The 23,528-nt window shown below is 37.9% G+C and overlaps 2 protein-coding genes across 5 annotated transcripts in view; one reads left to right on the top strand and one right to left on the bottom strand.

The window, feature by feature from the left end:
• Positions 1–15,691, bottom strand: part of STS (steroid sulfatase) — a 110,646-nt gene extending 94,955 nt beyond the window's left edge. Inside the window, exons 1-5 of one of the 4 annotated variants that reach the window (XM_082783372.1) lie at positions 15,118–15,691; positions 14,287–14,463; positions 4,271–4,369; positions 3,450–3,524; positions 2,913–3,199 (exon numbers count right to left, since the gene is read on the bottom strand). The gene's annotated coding sequence lies outside the window, so the exon portion shown is untranslated. Of the gene's footprint in view, positions 1–1,549; positions 3,200–3,449; positions 3,525–4,270; positions 4,370–14,286; positions 14,464–15,117 lie in introns of those variants that run through there. The other 3 variants (XM_082783371.1, XR_014319362.1, XM_082783373.1) reach the window with 3 other exon arrangements.
• Positions 15,017–23,528, top strand: part of PUDP (pseudouridine 5'-phosphatase) — an 80,347-nt gene continuing 71,835 nt past the window's right edge. Inside the window, exon 1 of the mRNA XM_082783426.1 lies at positions 15,017–15,148. Coding sequence (XP_082639552.1) covers positions 15,073–15,148 — 76 coding nt within the window. The 5' untranslated portion in view covers positions 15,017–15,072. The remainder of the gene's footprint in view (positions 15,149–23,528) is intronic.

Below are 23,528 nucleotides of genomic sequence, written 5' to 3'. Positions count from 1 at the left end.
TAAATCTGTCTGAGATCAGCTGATGTATGGTGTTTCTGGTGTAAGCAGGAGGCTCACAACATTAAAAAATAGCTTTTCCTTTCTCTTCATTTGCGCAAGAGAGAGATATGAAGAAAAGGTTAAGTGTAACACCTTACTCATGACCAAAATTACTCTCTTCAATTTCTAGGACAATAGAAAACCTATATTTTTGTTACTTTGGTCACAAAACTAATTCAGAAATTATGTGTTATTATTTCTGTGATAGAAGAAATATTAAGGGGCTGATGTATCCTCATTCTGCAAATAGTCATGAAATTTGTTTGGAATTTTTTTGATGGTATACTTTCCAATAAAATAAAATAAAAATATAATGCAAAAAAAAAAAAAAGTATGTCACAAATTATAAATGAAATTGTTCTCTTTTATTTTTACACTTAGAAAAAAAAAAAAAAAAAAAGCCTGTTTAGCATTTACAAGGTAAAAACAAACCTATTCTGTTGTTCTTTTGGGCAGGGAGATACTTTTACTATGTTATTTTGAGCAGGCCTAAAAGATCAGCCCAAACCCCCAAGTTCTTATGACCTAATGCAAAATTAGAACAAAGAGAACATAATTATTCATTCATTATTTTTATTCTGCCCCAATTAACATGGTGACAAAAAAAACCTTCAGAAACGTAAAAAAATAAAAATAAAAAACTAGTAAGATGGCAAGCCACTTTCTAACCAGCTCTAATAGAAAGCTACTCCAGCAGCATTGTTCATTGTAAACATTAAGCAGCTTTAAAATTAAATACTAGTACTGAAAAACAGATGTAGAAACAAAAGGTAAAGATCATGAAGTCAGGAAGTCTTAAAAACTAGTCTTTAAAAACTTAAAAACTAATATATTTATCCTGGAGAGAAGACCTATGCAATTAGGAAAAGAAGAATTATGAGCTGGATAGTTGTTATATAGCAGCCTGATTGCAAGCTACATAGATCAGTTTCTTCTCCTAAAAAATGTGCAAGCCAAGTGGAAAAGACATTAACAAAATAATGCATATATATTAGTCAACTTTTTTTCTGGACCTTAAAGATTTAAACCTTTATGAATTTCAAAATCAAAAGAGCAGCTAACTTACTCCCCCATCAAGAAAAATAAAATAAAATAAAATAAAATAAAATAAAATAAAATAAAATAAAATAAAATAAAATAAAATAAAATAAAATAAAATAATAAAATAACAAAACCACAACCTTGTGAATATACTTGGCTGGGCAAAATATCTGATGGACACTTTAAATATAGGATTAGGCAGCAGTAAGAGTTAATGTCTTAAAAGCAAGGATATCTGAAATACTACATAATTCTACAGCTAAAAATATCTGCTTATAATACTAGAAGAAGCTAAGTGGTTTCTGAAAGTCTAACTTAAAAAAAAAATCTTGACCAAACAGCATATGTATACAGAAATATGTATATTGTATTTCAGTAATATAGGATGAAAAGTCATGTAATACGTAAAGTATCAAGATTTCTTCTGTGTGCCCCTCAAGAAAATTCTTGCTCCTTCCTCCCCTCCCCGTTCTCTCTCCCTTTCTTTTCTCTAATTTTTATTCCCTCTTTCATAAAGACTGTAGAAAACTTTTAAATTCTTGCTGTTAAAACAGAACATCATCCCTTTGCACATATGACCTAAGAGGCAAAATCCCAACACAACAGACTGAATGAAAATGATCATTAGCTCAAGACTATATTAATTCACTTCATTTTCACCTTATTTTGTATGACATTTTAAGACCATAAAGAAATATAAAAAGTATTCCAAATGGCATTTTTTTTTCATTTTCTTGTAGTACATCAGTATTAACTTTCTTTTAACATTTGAACAGTTTCTCAGTAATAGCTCCAGGGGTCTCATTATCTTCTGGCCTGGACTGGAGCATGCTGCAAGTATGTTTGAAATGAACAACATGCTTTTCTAATCATATCAGAATGTCTGTAAGTAAGTTTTTATAAGTAAGTACATTTTCTGCACTCTGTGCATAGGAATGACACATAGTTTTGTTTTTAAAGGATGGATTCTGTTTATCAGTGAAAAAGAACATATAATATTTTGTCCAACATGCATTTTTCAGGACTGGTAATTTACTGTTACTATTAGACAACTGCTATAATAGACAACATATTCAGTTGTCTATTATAATAATTGATATGAACGGGAGATGTGACTCTTCCTAAGACTAACTTTTGTAAATGACTAAACGATATCTATCAGCTTCTTACTTTCTTCATCATACAACCAGTTCTGTCAGGAGTGCGGTATGTAAAAATTACACACACACACAAAAAAAAACAAAACCAAAAACAAATAGCATTCTAATTTACTCATTTAGATTTCTAATACTTCTAATTAAGCACACTTTGTAACATTAGGGATTCTGCAAGAAAGTGTGTTCGCATGCAAACACCAGTCTGGTTTGTTTAGGACAGTGTCAGAGAAAAACAAGTGTGTGAGCTCTGGGCCCTAAGATTTCCTTCTGAGTATGGCTCATCAACTGATTCTTTAGCATGTCAGAAAAAAAAAAGAAAAAAAAGAACAGGACATCTTTACACCTTTGCCTTTTAATTTCAAACAGTTGTCAAGGAAGCAAAAAATACAAGGCCATTATCATACTGAATCTGAAGCAGTTCACACTCACATCTGCACAGCCCAAAGTGTCATAGCCACAATTCTTGTTAAGCACCCATCTCAAATGTTCTGACTTCTCCAATCCCTCTTCTCACCCTAAATTAATTTGCTTTCATTCCTCTTCGTCCCCAAACTTCCTTTTATAAAGTCAAGGTAACTATTCTGCAGTTCCTAAACCATGTCCTTATTTCTCCAAATCACTTCCCACTCAAGAAGCTGTATTAATGTGCCATTAATACAGACTGAGACTGAATACCTTTTGAATGCAGCTGCTTGAATCCTCCAATTTTGCTTGCCCAGGCACTGCTATTACCACTGGCACTCTACCATTACTACTCTTGATGCTGCTGTTCCTCCCTGCTTGCCGTTTCCACAACTTTTCTCTCCCCACCACGCATGCCCTTCCACTGGGCAGCAGTATGCAATGCTTCCTATTGGCTACTGTGGCTCTCCAGGTATTAGAACAGCCTCAGCTGCTGGTCTGACAGGGATTGAACACCCAGATACAGGACCACACTTCCTGAAGTCCGCCTGGAGAGTACCCTAAGGGCAGAAGCAGAAAATATGTTTGTGAGAAAACAGGACGTATAGAACCCATATTATTAATGAGTCATTGCAAAACTGCATAGCAAGCAATACGTGCGGTCAGATTCTGCTCAACATGTGTTTTGGTTAAATAGGCTTCTCCTCTTTCATCTTCCTTAGTTCTCATCTCAAGTGCCTGCCCACATGTAGTCCTTCTGTAGAAACCTGGCAGGTACAACCTATTCAGAAGCTATGAGATTTTCCTTACCTTCTTTCTTTCTCTATCATTCTTTGCCATACTCTCTATTTCAGTGGTTCTTCTTATGCATAGTCTTCTTAGTAACTGTGTTTACCCCCAGTTAGCAGGTTGGATGTGTGTGAGATTACAAAAGGAGAGATTAGACTTACTATCACCTAAAAAGTTATAGTTAAGTCTTACACATTTCCACATTTGAACCAGAGATTTTGTGAGATTATAGTGCACATAAAACAAGGTCACTTCAGAACTGCAAGCTTATTTCAGAATGTAGCCACCTCCAAAACTATTTAACAATTTATTTCCACTGGATCTTGAAACATAGTCTGTAATCAAAATTACATACACTTTTAACATTACTTTTTAAACAAGTAGAGCTTAAGTGGTAAGAAAAAATCCACTGTTGTAGTGCTGGAATATGTTCTAGTTCACAAGGACCCTGCTTTATTTTTCAGTCAAAATGCTTTCAGAATTCAAGTAAGGCTTATATTCTTTTTAACCCACTGTAGGCAGGAATATTCTACTCCACTGCAATAATGAAGTGCATTTTGTTGAAAAATAATTTGCCATTACATTTGACAGTACCTTACAGACAAGAAAAGACAGTATCGGTATTTCTTTTTCATTCTTGTATAAAACACATTGCATTAAGCTAATGAGGAAAAGACAAAACTGTATGTTATTACTTCACATAATTGCTAATTTCCTGTCATGAAATATTTGCTTTGAGCTGTGAAAGAATATGAGCTCCAACTATAGATGAACTCAAATTTTAAAAGGAAAAAAATATATATATATATATGACAGACGTGGGAGTGGAAGGGGCATTTTACCTTGCAGCACGGAATGGTTTCTGTTTCTGCCTCTAGTTTTCACACAAGATGTCTGTTCTCTTATTATTGGTAAATGGGTGCAAAGTCCAGTCACGTGAACTGAAACACAAGGGTGGAGAGGGAGAAAAAAGGACAACACTGAAAAATGACAATGTCTTGTTATACAACACCTATGCTGCTTTTTGGTAAGAAACTACCTCACTAGTAGGGAACAATTTCAATGTGTCTTCATAATGCATATACATACAGGCCTAACCAAGAACCCATTTTAACTTGTTGCTGAAGATTTTCTGTCAGGCTTTTCAAATGCTACTGACATTGCATCTATACTCTCTGGGTGTAGCTAACTTTCTGGATGGAGCTAACTTTCCCTGCAGCAGTCCATACATTGCTGTGCTCTGCACTTGTAGCTGGAACAGCACTGGTATCACACCAGTGCTGTGTCTATTGCTGCACAATACTGGCACTGCATCAGGACGCCCTCCAACCCTCCAAGAGCCAACAGGCTATGGGGGTGGGCAAGAGGAGGAGACATCACCAGGGCAGCTGACCTAAACCAACCTAAGGGATATTCCATGCCCTATAATGTCACGCTCAGCAATAAAAGGTGGGAAAGGGGCAGGAGAGGGGGGCTCTTGTTATGAAGAAGTCCTTCCTCCCAAACAACTGCTACGCATACTGAGGCCCTGCTTCCTGGGATGTGGCCAAACATCGCTCATTGATGGGAAGTAGAGAGTAATTTCTTTTCTCTATCTCTGTGCTTCCCTCCCTTCCCCCCCCCCCCCCCCTTCTTTTTCCCTTTAATTAAATTATCCTTATCTCAACTCATGATTTTTTTTTTTCCAGCATACTGTCTCTCTCTTCTAAAAAGGAGGAGTGAGAGAGTGGTTGTGGTGTTCAGCTGCCCAGCAAGGCAAAGCCACCACGGCATCATATTCTTGCAAAACAAGGGCAGTACAAGAATTACAGGCATGTTTCTGCCTTCTGTACACATGGTAAATATGTCTGGAGAATGTAGCAATTTATTTATTTATTTTTTAAAGTATTAAAACACCTTTATAAGCATAATTTCAGATCAGTGATTTTCAAACTCTTCCATTGGGGTGCTATTCAGAAATTCACTGTACTCCTCAGCCATCCTGTTCTGCTTACCATGCATTCTTTTAGATACAATATGTGATCCCAGAAAATGACTACTTGCAGGAAGCCGAAGGACCCTAACATGAAAAAATCATTCATTTAACTTTGAAAAGTGGTAGCTAGTTTATGTATTATCTTTCTCCACCTATGCCAATCTATTTAACGTGAAAATTTTATCAGGAAGAGAAAGACAGATGTCCAAAGACATGTGACAACCACTGCCAATAAAGCACTTGAACTTACAGCCCTTGCATTCTAAATACAAACTTTTTTTTTTTTTTTTAAATAAGAAAAAATACTGAAGCAAACTAAATTATTGGGAGAAAACAAATTGAAATAATGTTTTATGCAAAGATCCCTGACTGGATTTATTGGAATCTTGTGCAAGGACAGAGCATTTGGATCTAGGGTCCGGAAAGAGCTGCAGTGAGCCAGACCTTTTGACTTAGTTCATCAAAACATCTCTACCAGTGTTTTAAAAGATTAGGCTCAAACTTAAACAAGACTAAGTGTTTATTTACTAGGGAAAGTACGTATTTGTGAAAACAAAGCACGATAAAGATCACTTCTGTGTTAGACTGGATGAATGATGGTGCACATTTAAATGCTTTTACTCACATAAATCCATTAATATCAACTAATTTTTAACAGGGATTCAAATGAAAACCACCAATAACAGAACTAAAAATTGGACAAAGGGAGAATTTCTGTAAATGTTTCTTATCTCTGCATTATTTTTTCTTTCATGGTAAAATCCAAGGAACATAGCTAATTTTAGAAGATAGTTTTGAAAGCCATGGATATCTAGAATGAAAAGATGCAGTTATGCTGTTCCTAGTGACTGGTTGCAAAAGGGTTTTCATTCTGCAGCAAATCTTCAGTTAAAAACAGTGAAAAATACTTTGATCCATTCACTCTTTGGATCAGTTTGAGAACAGCAGTAATAAGTTTTACTCTACAAATTTTATAACCATGTAGTTATCCTGAAGGACTGTAAGAGAATCATTATATGAAAAGAATTTCTGAAACTGGTGGATTACACACAACTTTGTGCAGTTCTGAGGATGTCACAACAGCTTTTATGTATGAAACTCAGTGATGTGTTCTAATGATTTTGGCATTTTCTTTTTCATGTTTGTGCTTAACTTTAGTTAAGAGTTACACACAGGAGTTCAACTGGGAGAACATAGTGGCTGTGTCATTTAAGAATAAAGACTGTATCCTGGAAATACACAAACAGAAGTGTTGCTAGCAGGTCAAGGGAAGAAATTATTCACCTCTACTCCATCCTCATGGGACCCCGCCTGGAAGTACTGAATCTAGCTCTGGGGCCCCCAGTACAAGAAAGGCATTGACTTATTAGAACAAGTTTAGAGAAGAACCATGAAGATGATCCAACGGTTGAAGCACCTCTCTTATGAAGACAGGCTGAGAGAACTGGGGTTGTCTAGCCTAGAAAACAGACGGCAACAGAGAGACCTTACTGAAGGCCTTCAATACATAAATGGGGCTTATGGAAAAGATGGTGAAAGCCTTTTCCTGGTTTCAAATTGAAAGAGGCTAGATTTAAATTAATATTGTAAGGGAAAAAAAAATGTAAGGGTGGTTAAGCACTGGAAATGATTGTATAAAGAGGTTGAGGATGCCCCATCCTGAGAAGTACTCCGTGTCAAGTTGGATGGGACTTTGGGCAACATGATCTAGTATAAGGTTTTCCTGTTCTTGGCAGGGGTGCTGAAACCAGATGATCTTTAGAAGTCCCTTCCAACCCAAACCATTCTGTGATTCTATGATCCAGGTTTTGTAGTCACTGTAGACACAGTTTCTGACTACGAAATACTTGTCTAGGTTACTTCAAGTCACACATAGAACAAAACCCTTAAAAAACTCCCTTAAAACCCTTAAATAGACAGGAAAATATATTTCACTGAATATACTAGAGAATTTATTTTATCATATTACATGGATAAGTTGGAAAAAGCAGATGAATGTGTAGATCCCCACCCTTTGTCAGGTCTTTCAAGAAGCAGCAAACACCCAACTAAATGAAACAATTTAAAACTGCAAGCAGGCAAGGGTTTATTTAATTTCCACCCACTTTAAAATGCAGATGGTGTGGATTCCACCCCAGAAGATGCAGGTAGAGAATCGGTGACAACAGTGCCATCTACTGAGTGAAGCTCTATGCTTCCTGAAGCACATAAGACTCCTCAGAACTCTGCAACTCAAGAATACAGCCTAACCCTACCTCATTTCATGACTGCAACTCAAGGTGTCTGGTGTCTGGGTGGCATATCCTACTTAATTGGGATATACAGCCATCTTAATATTACAAGTCTTGTTAATAGCTTTTGGAAAATTGCATTAGCCTACTTTTGCCCGATGAGAGCATAATTATTGGCCTAAAAAAGAAAGATAATTTAAAAACTATAAAAAGAATATGGAGTCAGGTTGTCAAACCTGGTCATTAATATAATATAATACCCATTACTTATTGCTTGTAGCAGCCACTGGTCTAAATGACACAAGCATCATTTCTGAAACAGTGATACAACAGTTCATTCTGTAACACACTTTCTTTCAGATAGCTGCCTCATCAGGCTGGCAAGATAATCATTTCTCATACTTAAAATACATGCAGAAAGATCTTCAAAACTCTATGAAGACATATTAAGTTCTTCATGGGGTAGACATATTGCCACTGATCTCTTTCAGTGGAGTATAATAGCAAATAGTTTTAATGAGAATTAAGCTAAAAGTGATCCATGAAGAAAATTTTAAATTGAGTAAGTGAAAGCAAAGGTTTTTATCTTTTGAAAGGAAACAGCAAATAATGAAAGAAACAGCAGGAAATATACAGTGTAAATAAAGACTACAATGACATAATAAATTTGGTTTAATTCTGAACTATATTTGCACTAAAATGTGTAAAATAAATAACATGTTTTAGAATCCATTCTGCCCACTGATCATAATGGCATCAATGGTTTGATCATGAATATTCTTTAATGATCTCTCCCTCCTGCTTTTCTAAAATATATATAAACTTGTTCATAATAAAAGACCACAGATTATTTTTTGGTAAACTACATCTGCAGTAACATTCATAGAGCAGTTAGCAGAAAACTTGACTGGCCTCAAAATAGCCTCCGTGTGTCATACAAAAAGGCTCCAGCACCTGCTCTCTCTCTTCATCTTTCAATTTCTACACTATTTTTTTCATGTGAACTACAGTTCCTACAGACTTTTTTTTTCTTGTCAAAGAATCCTCTAGTGCTAATTTATTTATTTATTTATTTGCTGCCACAATAAACTCTGCATTGGAAAGCACAGGATCAAAAATATAAGATGGAAAATGGATTAGTCAAAGCATTTGGCTGAGATCAAAATGGGGAACAACCGAAGAAGCAGTAGTAACAAATATTCCTGAGAATTACATATCATTCATTAGTGAACAAAATAAAATTATGGCAGAAATGGTAATTCAGTTCCTGTGTTAATTCAAAGGAATGCTGTATCTGGAGCTAAGAAGGCAGCCTATTAGTGGAAGGCGACCTTTCTATTTTTCACTTCTAAAACCCACAGTTGCAAAACTTGACCTATCCAAGTGCTGGACTTGTAATGATACAGAAAAACTAGAATCTCGAAGAGCAATCAAAATGCTCAAAGCTTCAGAAAGAATAACTTATGAGGAAAGGTTAAAGGGATGAAGTTTCTTAAACCCTCCAAAAAAGAACAGACAAATGACAATGGGCTGTCTAAGTAGGGCAACAAAGATGGTAAAGGGTCTGCAGGGCATAGATGTATGAGGAGCAGCTGAGGCCCCAGAGCAGAGCAGGCTAAGGGGAGCCTCATGGCAGCCTTGCGGGTTTGGCGGAGGGGCAAGTCAGGTTCTCAACGGCTTGACAGCATGGAGATATAAAGGTCCCTGACACAGACCCCTCCTCTCTAGCTGTATCGGGATCTACAAGCAGTGCTTCCTGTTTCACAGAGGTTTTATGAAAACAAGCATCCGTTATTGACCTTCTGCTAACACAATTTTACTTCAAACTATGAAATAGGAAATAATGCTACATCGTTTTCTAATTTATTGTTTTTAAACTCCACATAGAACCCAATTCCTCAAGGCACAGAAACATTCGCTTAACTTAAAGTAAGCACACAACCTAATGAAGGAACCATTTCTTCACCTGATCATTAGCACCCTACACGCCTGTGGTCACAAAGCATATTTGGCATTGGCTGTCCACAACAGCATTTTGAAGTATATTGTCAGGGCGTGTTTGTATGTTTCCATATGTAGGGAGGAAGAGAGTGTAGTAGCTTCAGAGGGAAAAAGAGACATTTCCAATAGGGAATTATGACTTCGCTGGTCTGTTTGTTAACTCCTGCAGCTAAAAAAAAAAAAAAAAAAAAGAAAAAAAAAGTTCTGACTCCCCTAGCCAAGAACAGCAGATATATTCTATACAGCTCATCTTCAATACCAACTCAAGAAGCTGGCAAACTTGCTTGACACTACCCCTTCCCCTCCCACCACTTCAATTGATCAGAGTTGCTCCTTCACATGTTCCAGAACGGTGTTATGGCTTCTGTCTAGATAGGTTTAGATACTTGGACCAGTAAAATCACTCCAGAAAAAGAAATGCTGTGTACCATAGTACAACAGCTGGCCTCCAACATTCTCCTGTACTACCTAGGTTGACTGTTTACCCCTGAACACGTAGGCGTTCTTAGCTTAGTATCAGCTAGCTCATTTTTGTCTTTTCTTCTGCGTAGATATAAAATCATAAGGGTGTGCACTCAGAATACAAAAACAACCTGTGAATATTCAACTCTCCTGCTTGTTGCATGCTGAGTGGGGTACACGCATATAAAACCTGAATCTGGAACATGACAAATCAGTGCATCAGAAAGCTGACCCAGAAAACACAGTTCGTTCTCCCTCCCTCAACCTTTGATGATGTTGAACTTAGGAACTTAGAACTGAAAGGGACCACTGGAAGGGTGTATGCATATAGATCCAGCTTATTCCAGACAACCAAGTGATAGATGTCTTGCTCAGGAGGGTTGATGGAATACGTGTTCTGTGTGGCAATACTTTTTCCTATCATCTGTAGCAATCAAAATGCAGTAAAATGAAAAAATATAGCCATAAAATTCACATGCAGACAAAGAAAACCAAAAGCACACACTGTTTTAGGCTCCTGCAATAAAGTGAAGTTAGAAAAATAAAAAAATGTCCTTATCTCACTGGAAAAGCATAAAATACAACAGTTCAAACTATATGTTGGTACACATTATCTTCTGCCTTAATCCTTCTGATAGTTTAAGGCTAAGCAGGACCCACCCATTAAATATTTAGGATTTCAGTGACAATGACACTTAATTATTTGCACATTTTGCCCATATGCAGACAGTATTTTACTGAGAGATCAAAAATTATCTCTCTTTATCCCTCAAAAGGCTAAATCATGGGCCACGTAATATAAAGGAGCAAAAATTATTCTCTGACTTTAATGGAAACAACAAATGATCCTGAAGCATGACATTAAATTTTCATTTCCCAGCTTCTGAACCTGTTCATTCTGTTGTAAATTCTCATCCATAAGTATAAAAATTGACATCTAAAAGTATCTTAGATATCTTGTTCCTTTGTGTGTGCTTGGTTGGCTCTTCTGGAATTTCACCCTTCATTGCTGCTTAAAAACCTTATTATGGTCCCTCATTTAAATTTATAGATTTCCAACATATATCTTCTACATCACTTTGTTCTCCATAAGCATAAGACACCATCTTTCTTGCCTTTGTAACTAACTCACTTTTATCTGGTGCCAGATATCAAAATCTAGAAAACAGATGGCTCTTATCCCTCTATATGCTTGGCTATAAGAATACTCATGCTTTTAATATATGAGGATATACTGACTTTTTTTGTTGATTATATATATATTTGTATAAACGTAAAATGACTTTGAACATATGTATGCCCCTGTTTCATTGTCTTAAGGCCTAGGATCATTTCCCTTTTTCAACTATAAAAACAGGAGCAAACCCAGTAAATTAATTTAATTCACATTCTTAAGGTGAAAAGCTCTTATGTGGTGACATCCAGCACTGGGAGGAGTTTCATTCTGAGGGCTTATAGGCTCAACTATAGCAAGTGTTATGAATCTCAGGTAATACTTGAATTAAATAACATTTAACTCCAAGTCATTCCAAGTAATTTGTTAGTAATAGTGGTTTTAACAGCTGCTCATGTAAATCATTCTGAAAGCTTTTAAATTACTGGATTTATTCATGTCTCTAGATTCTTTTTTAATATTCAAACCAAAATGGATTATAATCTGTTTATCCTCTTTGCCAAGGTGCCTGCAGAACAAGAAAAATAAAAGTCAGTAATTTCAGCATAAAACACATAGTGCATGATGCTCTTATCAATGCTATAAATATCCTGTAAGTGAATCCATGTTTCAAGAACAGTATAAAGTAATGAAATAAGAGATTGCAATTTTGTCAAGTGTATTACCCAAGAAAACACTTAAGCATATTCTGAAGCTTTTACTTTCCAGGAATAGAACTTAATAGCTAAGTTTCAGCGATGCAGAAAACTTTTTAGCTTCAAGGTAAAGAATAATAAAACACGGAAAGGTTAAGAAAGGTTATGTGGACTGTGTATGTAAAATATTGTACTGTATACTTAAGAACTGCACAGATAGGCACCTGAATATTTTCCCCTTATTTCACATTCAAGAACAATAAAACCAAAGCAACTTTAACATATTATCACAAAGCCAAATAGATGTGCTTAGGAATAGAAGTTGCCTATAGGCAACTAATTTACAATCTTTTAAAAACCTGGACACCCCGCATACATATGTACCGCATATTACCTTATAAAGTAAAACTCAGCAAAGATTTATTTGTCTGGTTTGGTATGTGCATAAATAGAAAGTTAAATGCATTAAAAATGTGTATGAAGCTAACTGCGTTCTTCAGACTTCGCAGGAATCAAGCTTACTTGAATCATTATGTTTCAGTAACTCCAGTTCACCCTTCTCAATAAGGGGATATTAGGTTAATAGACAAATAATTAACTATTAGTTTTCATGGTTATTATGCTTCCACTGCACTATGCTTTCCGCATCTCAGAAGTTATTTTAATGTTACTTTCACTTGAAAAATGATTTAAAAAAAGTAGTGAACAAAATAGCCAATTGCGTAATTCTCAACCTTTCACTCCTTAAAAAAAAAAAAAAAAGAAAACAAACCACAAAATACTACCTATAAGATGTTTGAGACAAAGACAGCTCAAATAGAACTAGGATCAACATTTTCACTAGAAACATCTAGAAAAGTACATCTAGAAAACTATGGTTCACCATGCATTAAAAGTTCTGCTTGGATTTTCATCACATTTCATTCTGTTAGTAAGAAGACTTATTCACGATGAATACATTTAAAGTCTGTCTATATTGCAACGATTTTCCTCTGTTTGAATGTAGCTTTAAAGAATCAAATAAGCTAACATTATGTTGATTATCACTGATGAGCCAGAGTGAAGCGAAGTAAATTGAGGTCATCAGCATGTCAGCTAACCTGACTGTCTTGAAATGTGAACAATAAGGTATGTAACACAGACCACTTAACCCTAAAAAGGTTCATCATGAGTAGCATACTTTCATTTGGTGGATTGTTTTTTTTCTTTTTTTAAATAGGTTGTCTTTCAATTCCTTTGCACTTTAAATGTTTAGAAGTTTTGTACGAGCCTGGTATTTCATGATGTGAACTGGTGGTCTACACACTAAAAATAGTAAATATTTTCCTTTTTTTGATGGGGAGTTCAAGTTGTGAACTACTTACGCTTTTCTCTGAAAGAGTGAGTCAAGATACATCACTGTAGCTTTTTCTTGTTAAAAAGTACAGGCATTACTATGCCAACAAATACAATTAAAGAAAGATATAGATACAGACTGATGTAGATGTAGATTTAGATTTTATAAGTAGAAAGCAAAGGAATCCACCTGAGGTACAACTGCTATACAACCTCATTACTCACCCTCTAGAAACTTCTGCCACAACAGCTTACGCTCTTATAGCAGAAACTCATTCCTTCTTAGAGTAACAGAGTACCAGTATTACCAGTTTTAAAATAATCATGATTCTCCTTTAACACTTTTTTGGACATAATGCATTTAGGATTTGGGTTTTCTTTTAATTCTTGGCTCTGTTCTCAGTTAACTGAACTACTAACACATTTGCTATCTGAAAAAAAGTTTTAAGATCATACTGTTGCACAGTATTTATAAGAGAAGAAAAATAGCTGTGGGCATTATTCTTAACACCCACATTGTAGGTTTACAGATTAAAATTCCATCTGGAAGTACAGGACCAAATTTCTTCCCTCAACAGAAGAACTAACAGACACACATCATGACTATGCAAGACATTTTAAAAACACACTTAAGGCATTGCACGCAGCTTTTCCTAGCCAATGCAGGCCTAAGCAGTAATGACAAACAACCATTTCAAAATGAGACATGTTAAAAACAAAGAAAAAACAAACCCAAAACTCAAAAAACTTTGCTTGAAAGAGAAATTTTATTATTAAAAAGGTAAGAAATGACGAAGATATTTTATCTCTCCTCTCATTTCTAAGATGGAAGGAGGTATGAGGCTGTGTGTTGGGTATTTCTTACAAATGTAGGGTAAGGGTTCTTTTAGGGGATATATAAGATGTGTAAATTAAAACTAAGATATCGCTGCATGACATCTATAGATAAGAGCTTGAAAAACACCACTGACTTGCTAAAATGGTGAAATATTGACAACTGAAATTAAGGGGGCTGTCAGAGAAAATGAACTGCTGAGAGGCCTACCAGCAGGAAGAGAGAGGGCTTCCCTTCCACCACCGCTTTGGCACAGAGTCCTAAAGCAGCTCAGGCCTTCAGGTCAGCGTGGCACCTTGGGAGCATGAGGTGGCTGCCATCATGTCTGCTTGTGCAACCAGGGTCTCGACCTGTAACCGATGATCTTGATGACAAAGTGTGAGTTACCTGCATGGAAAAATAAATATGGAACGGCCAATGAGGAAAGTTGCCTTCTTCCCCCACAACTAACCAGTCAAAACCAGTTGGTGGTGTATGTTGGAAGCGTTTCCTTCTTCTGAGGCACAATGGTTTGTTTCTTGAACTTCAGCCACTTCAGAAAACAAGCGAAGTAACTAGCCTCACGCTCAACAGCTCTCAAGATAAACCCTCTACTACTTCACTCTTGCCTCATGCACGGTTAGTTATATACAGATTTGAAGATTTCCATTCTCGGCTCGTATTACGGTCCAGCAGTAATCGTACCCTTGTAAATCTCTACACGGGCACACAAAACTTCGAGGGAAAACCATCCAAAGCATCAACACGAGAGCAAGCAGCACCTAATGGGACTTAAAACAAAACCCAGAAAGTCCCACACCAGAAGAGGCCTAGCAGAGAAACGGCCTTTTTCTGCCTAGAAGAACCCATTATAACAAAGCGGCCGCCCCCGCTCCCCGCTCCGCCCGTCCCGTCCCGCCGGCACCGCTGCCCCCGGGGTCCGGCTGCCGCGGCGGAGCGCGCTTGCGCCGCCGCCACCAGCAGCACCGCTCGGGTCTCGGCTGCCGTGGCCTCGCCATGTCCGCTTCCTCCTCCTCCGCCGCGCTGCGGCCGGTCACCCACCTCATCTTTGACATGGACGGCCTGCTGCTGGGTGTGTAGCCTTCGCCCCTTCTCCCCCGCAGCCGCCCGGCCCCTCTCCGCCGCCGGCGCCGCGAGAGGCCGGAGGTGGCGGCGGGCAGCCCCCGCGGGCAGCCCCCGACGCGCCGCCCCGCGGCTCCCGGCGCCTCCCGGCCGGGGGGAGCGGGGCTGAGCCGCCGGCCTGCCCCCGGCGGCCTCTCGTTGCCGGCCTCCGCAACCAGGCACCCAGCCAGCGCGCCCTGGGCGACGTTACTTAAGCCTGACTAAAGGGATTAAGGCAACAGGAAACGATTTTTTCTTCCTCCTCCTCCTCCCCGCCACCCCCATGCCTTTTGTGCGCGTATTTGGGCTGAGTTATAAGATTCAGGGCTGAGGTTAGATGAGGGAGGGCGCTCGCAGGGTGGCTGCTGGCAGAGAGAGGCGAGGGGGGAATTGGGGTCACGCCTGAGGACGTGCACGGCAGGCTTCCCGCCTGGGGAGGCGGGGCCCGGGGCGCTGAGGGTGCCCACGGCTGTGGGGTCAGTCTTGTGGGGTCGGCCGTCAACCAGTCCACGCTGCCTAGGGGCTGGTTTTGCTGTGCAAGGCACGTGGGAGCATCTTTCAGATGTGAAATACTTCAAGAAGTTGCTGTCTGCAGCATAAACCTAGAAACCATTCACACAATCTTCTCTCTCTCTCTTTTTTTTTTTTTTTTTTTTTTTTTTTTTAGTAGTAGGCCCTTTTTTATCGTTACAGGGATAGCTTGAAATCTGTCAGCCTCGTGCTGCAGTTAGATTGGATCTTGGGGTTTGGGTAGGCAGTGTGGCTAGAGGACCCTTTAGGTTTGCTCTTAACTGTCTGCTGAATCGGGGCCTCATGCTGCATGCTTCCTGTAGAGTAATGCAATATTTTTGTATGTGACTTGGTTTTTGAAGCAGTCCATTATATATCACGGCACAGGAAGCAGCTTTAGATGTGGGGAAATTCTAAAAAGTGTTAACTTGATGTATGTGCCTTCCTTCAGCAAAACTCAAATTGTTGCAGTCTCTAGAAAGACTGCTGTGAAGTCTAATGAGTTCTTCTGTTTCCAAGAAATGTCCGTTTTTTTCCTTCCTACACATCCTACAGGATTATTCTGTTTTCAGTAAATGTCAGTCTTTTCCTTCCTTCACATCTACAACAGAGTGAGGGCCATTAGGATATCATTGTTTAAACCAGAAATGGGCTTGCTCCCATTACCAGGAATAGTTACAAGCATTTAGAGCCTTTGGTTTCTTTCAGTTTGCTTCATCAGCAGTCTCAATACACTGTGCAAAACAGTGATTAAGATGAGTTGTTTCAGTTTCATTTGCAGTATAACTACTGGGATCTCTAATAGCCCGGGGGCGTGTTGTTTTATCCAGAACCAATTATTTTAATTTAATTCTTACTTAGGAGCTTCAGGAAGGCTTTTTATAGTTACTGCCGTTTTCTAGTGTATTTTTTGAAAATCACCTGCACACAGTACTCACCTGAGCAGGCCAGTCTAGGTAAGCATTATGAATATTTAGGCCTTGAGGATATGGATACATAAATTTTCCGTATCAGTTTTAAGTGAATTTATTATATATGGATACTCGTGGGATTGGTGCGTTAGCTTTGGGTGCTATTCTAGGAACTAAAGACATTCTTCTCGGATACTATCCTGTCTGTAATTAGAAATTACATTCTTGTAATATTTCAAATGGGGAAAAAGAAAGTTTCTGAATCATGTTTGATTCTGCAAACTCCTGGGGTTCATGCAGTCAAGAAGCATTAAAAATGCTCTAGATTATGAATTGTACCTCCTGCTGGGAAAGTAATTATTAAAGTTCTATAGTTCTCAGACCTAAGTTTGCCAAGATTGAGACACTCAAGGTATAAATGTATTCCCTGTCATTACTAAATATGTCTGTTTTAAAGTACAGTTCCAGACAAATACTTGTCACTTTCTGGTTGAAGAGTATATGCGTGATGTTAAAATTTATTTTTATCGATATAAATGGGGCGTCCTTTGAACTGATAAAGTATTTATTGTTTTGTGTTTATGTTCCCCTGGTTACTCTTATGCTACAATACACATGCAATCTCTTCCATTTTAAAAGCTGCATAGAAAGAATGTGTTGTATTTCAGTAATCTTTCAGCTATGAAGAAAGCCATAATTGTGTGTAAAATTAAACTGAAAATACTGTCTTCCAGCAATGTAAAAGGGACACCACCTTGACGATTTTCATAACATAAACCTCCTTTGAGAGGACTTAATGTATGTTTCAGCCTATAAGTACTCTTTTCAGTAGGCTTTGTTGTGTAACTTTCTTGCATAAAGAGCAAACCAAAATTTTCAGCAATGGATGCCTAAAACTACATTTTTGTAACTTTTTAATGTACTTTGATAACAGGTTGCCTTTTTCAGAATCCAAAGCTTTAGGTATTGCAGTTATTCTCGCTTTGAACTAGTGTGTGAAAACGTGTGTCTGGTTTGGAAGTTTTCACTTAAACCTTTTCAGTTCTATAAAACAAATGTTAATTGATATATGTATGATGAAAAATTGAACATTAAATTGATGTAATGCAATGTTCCGTGAACTTACTTTCTGTAGCTGACATACTTGCTTCTGGTTAAAAGTATAACATAAGAAGATTTGCAAGATGTCCATAAATATTTCATAACGGTGAGCGTAAAATCTTTAAATGAGGTCTGAGACACTAGGTTCTTGACGTTGGAAACAGTCCCAGTGTTACACTGTAGAGCCTGCATCCGTGTACTTTATGTTACTAAAGTGAGGTCTACTGTCGCTGAATCTGATTTTCTGTGACTTTAACTCCCACCATCTCTTTAAGGTAATTGACTCTGATTAAGTTGTCCTTGAGTCCCACCTTGCTACATCAACTTACCTTCAACGGGGAGGTTGTTGCCCCTGGGCTGCCAGTGGAAGTACTGTATCCTATCATTTTGAAGTCCTTCTGTGTTATTATTTCAAGTATTATCTAACATCCTATCTTTCAGCACTTACAAGCAATGTGGTTCCTTCTTCAGCAGTTTTCTCTTTTTGGATTACTCTCTCTGAGCTGTGCTGGATGAATTTTTATTCTTTTTTTTTTTTTTCTTTTTTTTTTTTCATTGTTCCAGTTGCTGTTGCCAGGAAATTAAAACATTGGAAAATAATCCTGTCATTTAGTAAATAAAATATGTGAACAGCACCTGTAGACAGCTTGTTACTGAGCAGGTAAAATTAATCCAAGCACTCTTTTTTTTTTGTAGGAATCTCCAGCAGTGCATGAGCTGTAATAGAATAATAGTCTGTCTTAGTACTAGTATAGTACAGTTACATGCTGTTGTATTATACATATGCAGAAAGATTGACTTACGTAGTTTAAAAGTGGTGCTCACTTAACTGTATAGTGTAACCCTGGAGGAAGAGAAACAACAAAATTTTAATTTTTGGTGTACTGCTGAACCTTTATGTTTTTATTTTTTTTAACTAGCACTTTTGTAGTGTAAAATTGCTACTTACTTTCCTACAGCAAAGTATTTTGAATCTAACAATAAATGCTCAGAACTTGCGTAGTAGGTTTTGTCTTGCAGTGCTTTAGTCTTTTCCTACAGAAGTCTACTGCTCTAACTGCTAGTATGTAGTATAATTAAAACCATTAAATCTCCTTGTGTGTGTGCTTATCTGACACATACTGAACAGAGTTAGCTGACTAAAATAAAAACCAAAGAAACAAAAAACACCAAAACAAACAGAAGTTAGAGATCTTTGATACCTAATTAAATACTTGTGATATAGTAGTACCGTTTACTATCCAATTCTGTAATTTTAGCATATTCTAAAAACATACGAAACCAATACTGAAGATAGAGAAGAAAAATTGATTGGTTTTATACAAAATATACAACTAGGGTAATGCCCTCTAGGATCTACATTCCTTAATGCATGTGTTGTCTTTTGAGCTGTGACAAGTGTTTTTGTTATATAATTATAGACAATAGCTTTTCTGTGCCAAGTGTCATAATTCAGTGGCTCAAAATGATAATGTTACATTTTGTATTTCTCAAAACCGAGTGTCTGGTTTGTTAAAGGGGTCTACCAAATTTTTCCACCCCCCCATTTCATCCTATTACTTTTTCAGTTGACTGGTACAATTATCTGACCTCAGTAGCTGAAAATGAATTTTTATGTTTTTGACTGCTAGTAAAAATATATTGTATTGCATTATATTATATTAATGTTCAAATATAAAGGAAAAAGAAAATGACAAGAAAAGTAACAAACATGATATCACGTTGATTTGGTGACAATAGAAGTACATTTTTGGAATTGTTATTGGAACTATTTTAATCACTTCCAACAACTTTGAGTATTTGCTAAATATTTTTCTTGAGTTTAAATATAAAATTGACTTAATTCTAAAAAACAAACAAACAAAAAAAAACAAGCTGTTTTAATGTATGATGTACACTGGCAGAATTGTAGCAACTTCCAAAAGACACGTTTACAAGGATTGTGTCTCATATGTTGTAGAGATGATTCTCTGAAGCTACTACCCTCTCTTCCCCCCTACATATGGAAACACTCCCTGACAATATACTTCAAAACGCTGTTGTGAACAGCCAACGCCAAATACACTTTGTGAGCACAGGCTTGTAGGGCGCTAATGATCAGGTGAGGAAATAGGCATACAACCTAATGAAGGGACTACTTTAAGTTAAGTGAATGTTTCTGTGCCTTGAGGAATTGGGTTCTATGTGGAGTTTAAAAACAATAGATTAGAAAACGATGTAGCATTATTTCCTATTTCATAGTTTGAAGTAAAATTGTGTTAGCAGAAGGTCAATAACGGATGCTTGTTTTCATAAAACCTCTGTGAAACAGGAAGCACTGCTTGTAGATCCCGATACAGCTAGAGAGGTGGGGTCTGTGTCAGGGACCTTTATGCTGTCAAGCCATTGAGAACCTGACTTGCCCCTCCACCAAACCTGCAAAGTGCATGTCAGACATTTTGTCTTGGGTTCTGCCAAGTGAAGGCTTGCTGACAGTGGCACTGCAGGATGGAAAGGCTCCTAGATTTCCATTCGAGATCTAGCCAAATTCTTTGCATTGAGACAGAACTGTATGTGCTTAAAATGTCTGTCCAGAATAGCCATTTGCCTGCAATTTTCTCAGATTTTCAATTACTTTATTTTTTATGATTTTCTGGAATCATAAAACATCCTGAGTTGGAAGGGACCCATGAGGATCATCAGGTCCAACTCCTGGCTTCACAAAGGGTCACCCAAAATAGAGACCACCTGTCTGAGAGTGTTGTCCAAACACTTACTGAACTCTTCCAGGCTTGGTGCTATGGCCACTTCCTTGGTGAACCTGTCCAAGTGCCTGACCACCTCTTGGTGAAGAACCTTTCCCTAACCCCCAGCCTGACCCTCCCCTGTCCCAGCTCCATGCCATGCCCTCGGGTCCTGTTGCTGTCCCCTGAGAGCAGAGCTCAGCGCCTGCCCCTCCGCTCCCCTCGTGAGGGAGCTGCAGGCTGCCATGAGGCCTCCCCTCAGCCTGCTCTGCTCTGGGCTGAACAAACCAAGGGGCCTCAGCTGCTCTTCATATGTTTTTTCCTCTATACCCTTCACCATCTTTTTTTTGTCCTCCTTTGGATGCTATTAGTTTTATGTCCTTTTTATACTGTAGTGCCCCAAACTGCACACAGTACTTCAGTTGAGGGTGTACTAGCACAGAGCAGAGCAGGACTTCCTGCTACTGCCTACCCATGCCATGGCTGAATGAAACCCAGAGTTCTGGCCCTCCTGGCTGCCAGGGCACACTGCTGGCTGGTGTTCAACTTGCTGTCGACCAAAATCCACATATCCCATTCACCAGGGCTGCTCAACAGACTCTTTTCTATGGCTATACTTATAGCCAGGGTTGCCCCATCCCAGGTACAGAATCCAGCACATGCTCTTATTAAACTTTATATTGGTGATTGCTCAGTTCTCTAATTTGACGTGATTTTTCTGCAAGACATTTCTACCCTTTACGCAGTCAACAGCTCCTTTCAATTTGGTGTTGTCTTCAAACTTGTCTAGTATACCTCCAAATCTTGCATCCAAGATATTTATGAAAATATTAAAGAGAGCTACCCTTAAAATGGGGCCCTGAAGAACCCCATTAGTAAGTGGCCACCATCCCTATTTACCATATCTCTTTGAGCCTTATCTGTCAGCCAGTTGTTCGCCTGTCCTAGCATGCATTTGTCTAGCTGTGTGCTGGACATTTTGTCCAGAAGGGTAGTGTGAGAAACAGTTCCAAAAGCTTTGCTGTGATCTAAAAAAAGTACATCAGCTGTCTTCCCTTGGTCAGTTAGGTAGATAACCTTGTCATAAAAGGAAATTAATTTCTTAAGCAGGACTTTCCCCTCATGAACCCATGTAGTCCATGACCAATGACTGTGTTGTTTCTCAAATGTTTTATAGTAACTCTCAGAATAATCTTCCCCATAATTTTACCAGGCACTGAAGTGAGACTGACAGGCCTGTAATTACCAGGGTCGTCTTTCTTGTTGTTCTTGAAAAACTGGGCAATGTTTGCGAGTTTCCAGTTCCAACTTAGTTTTGCAAGATACATTCAGCATAACTGAAAGTCATGACGTACCATACAGGCACAGCTGTTCTTGTTGAGACCATTTTTAGAAGGGTAAGGAGTAGTTCAGGCAACAAGAATCAGAAGTTTTCTCCTTTTGCAGCTGCTGTCTCATTAGTATGGAGAAGATGACTAGATTCTCATGTGCCACTTCTTAACAATTCATGCACTGCTAGTCATACAGGGAATCTCTCATCTGTAGGAAATAGACTTGCAGTTAAATTCATTGTAGTGTTGTGAGATCCACAAGAGTTTTGGCATGTTTTCTGTCTCTCCAGTGTTATCTGCCTATTGTCACAAGGTCAGAAGTCAGAAATTTACTCTTACTTTCATTTCATTGCACAAGTTGCCTAGGAGATTGCTGTTACGGAAAAACTGGTAAGAGTTCCATGCTGGAGTTTGCTTATGTGCATGTTGTCTTTTATTTTACAGTGTGAATGGGAGGTTAAAACAGCTTTCTATTTCTTCCGCATCAGAACAAATAGCACCAATTCAACTAAACATCAGCCCTCTCTAGATTGTCCTCTATTATGGCTTAAGTGCAGGAATTAATCTTCTTGGGCAATAAACTGGCAATCTTGTAAGCCTATTTTCTGCTTCTAGGTAGTGGAAACTTACTTTCTTGCCATTCTCCATTTCCATCCTAGTTTGGAAACAAAGAAGGAAACAAAAATACTGTCTTCCCTCTATGTTCTGTTTGTGCATCTTGTTGCAAAAACAAAGTGATTAAGGATATTGTTAGATTAAGATATTTCTTATATGGTTCGTGAGCAAATTATGGAGATGTGTAGAACAGCTCCTCACTGAGAATTAGCTAACCATAAATAGAGCAAATAAGATTTGTCATGTGCTTGAAAGCTAACATTTTCATTTAATGATAAGGAGAATTTTGGCAAAGGCATAACAAATGTACTATCCTAGTATCTAACTTTTATTATTCACATGATTGATTTGAAAATTGTCCATCCACATGTCTGTCTGTTGGTGTTGATTCTGATAGGAATAATCCAGAATTGGAACTCAGTCCAGAATCTGTTGAATAGCTTTTTTTTTTTTTTTTTTTTTTTTTCATTTCTGTAATGGTTACCGCATTTCAACATGCGTTGAGCAGCATTAGCATTGATCTTTTTTTTTTTTTTTCCTCCCTGGGGAATTAAGCAGAATGCTCTCAAGCTGAAAGATTCATGATTTGATTTTAATTTTGCACATAAATTACACACAAATTCAGTACTGTTCTGATGCTTACTTATGTATTAGTTGCAGCAGACCCAAAGCATTTGGTTTTAAATGGAAAAAAATACATGTTAAATACATAAATCACAAGGGATTTCAAATTTCCGGTGTTAATAATGTGACACGCATCCAGTTGTCACAGAGGGCCTTTAGCAAGTGGAGAGGTATGTTGTGAAGCTGCTGAGAGTCTAAAGGTTCTGTTTAGTGATTTTAAAGATGCACACAGCAGTCTGACCATTTACAAAAAGTAGTCTCCTCCTGTGCCTTAATGCAGATTTTGGAATGTGTTTGTAGGTGATAAGGTTTTATATTGTTGGCTACATAAGCTGCTTTGTATATAAAGTTCCAATTATTTTGCTTTGAATGTAAATAATAAGGTGCTATAAAGGGAACATAATTTCATTTGAAGAAAAGGTGCATAGAATTTTCCCTTTCAATAACACTATTTCCAGCCGCCATATTCCAGTTTTCTTTTTACTTGAGAAGAAAAGACATTAACAGCCCTGGATTTGTTGTTCTGTGTACTGGTG

Source organism: Aythya marila (genome assembly GCF_965140915.1).
Source record: "Aythya marila genome assembly, chromosome: 1".
Lineage (NCBI taxonomy): Eukaryota > Metazoa > Chordata > Aves > Anseriformes > Anatidae > Aythya > Aythya marila.
The sequence above is the reverse complement of the archived record's forward strand: the minus strand, read 5'-3'. Positions and strand labels throughout refer to the sequence as shown.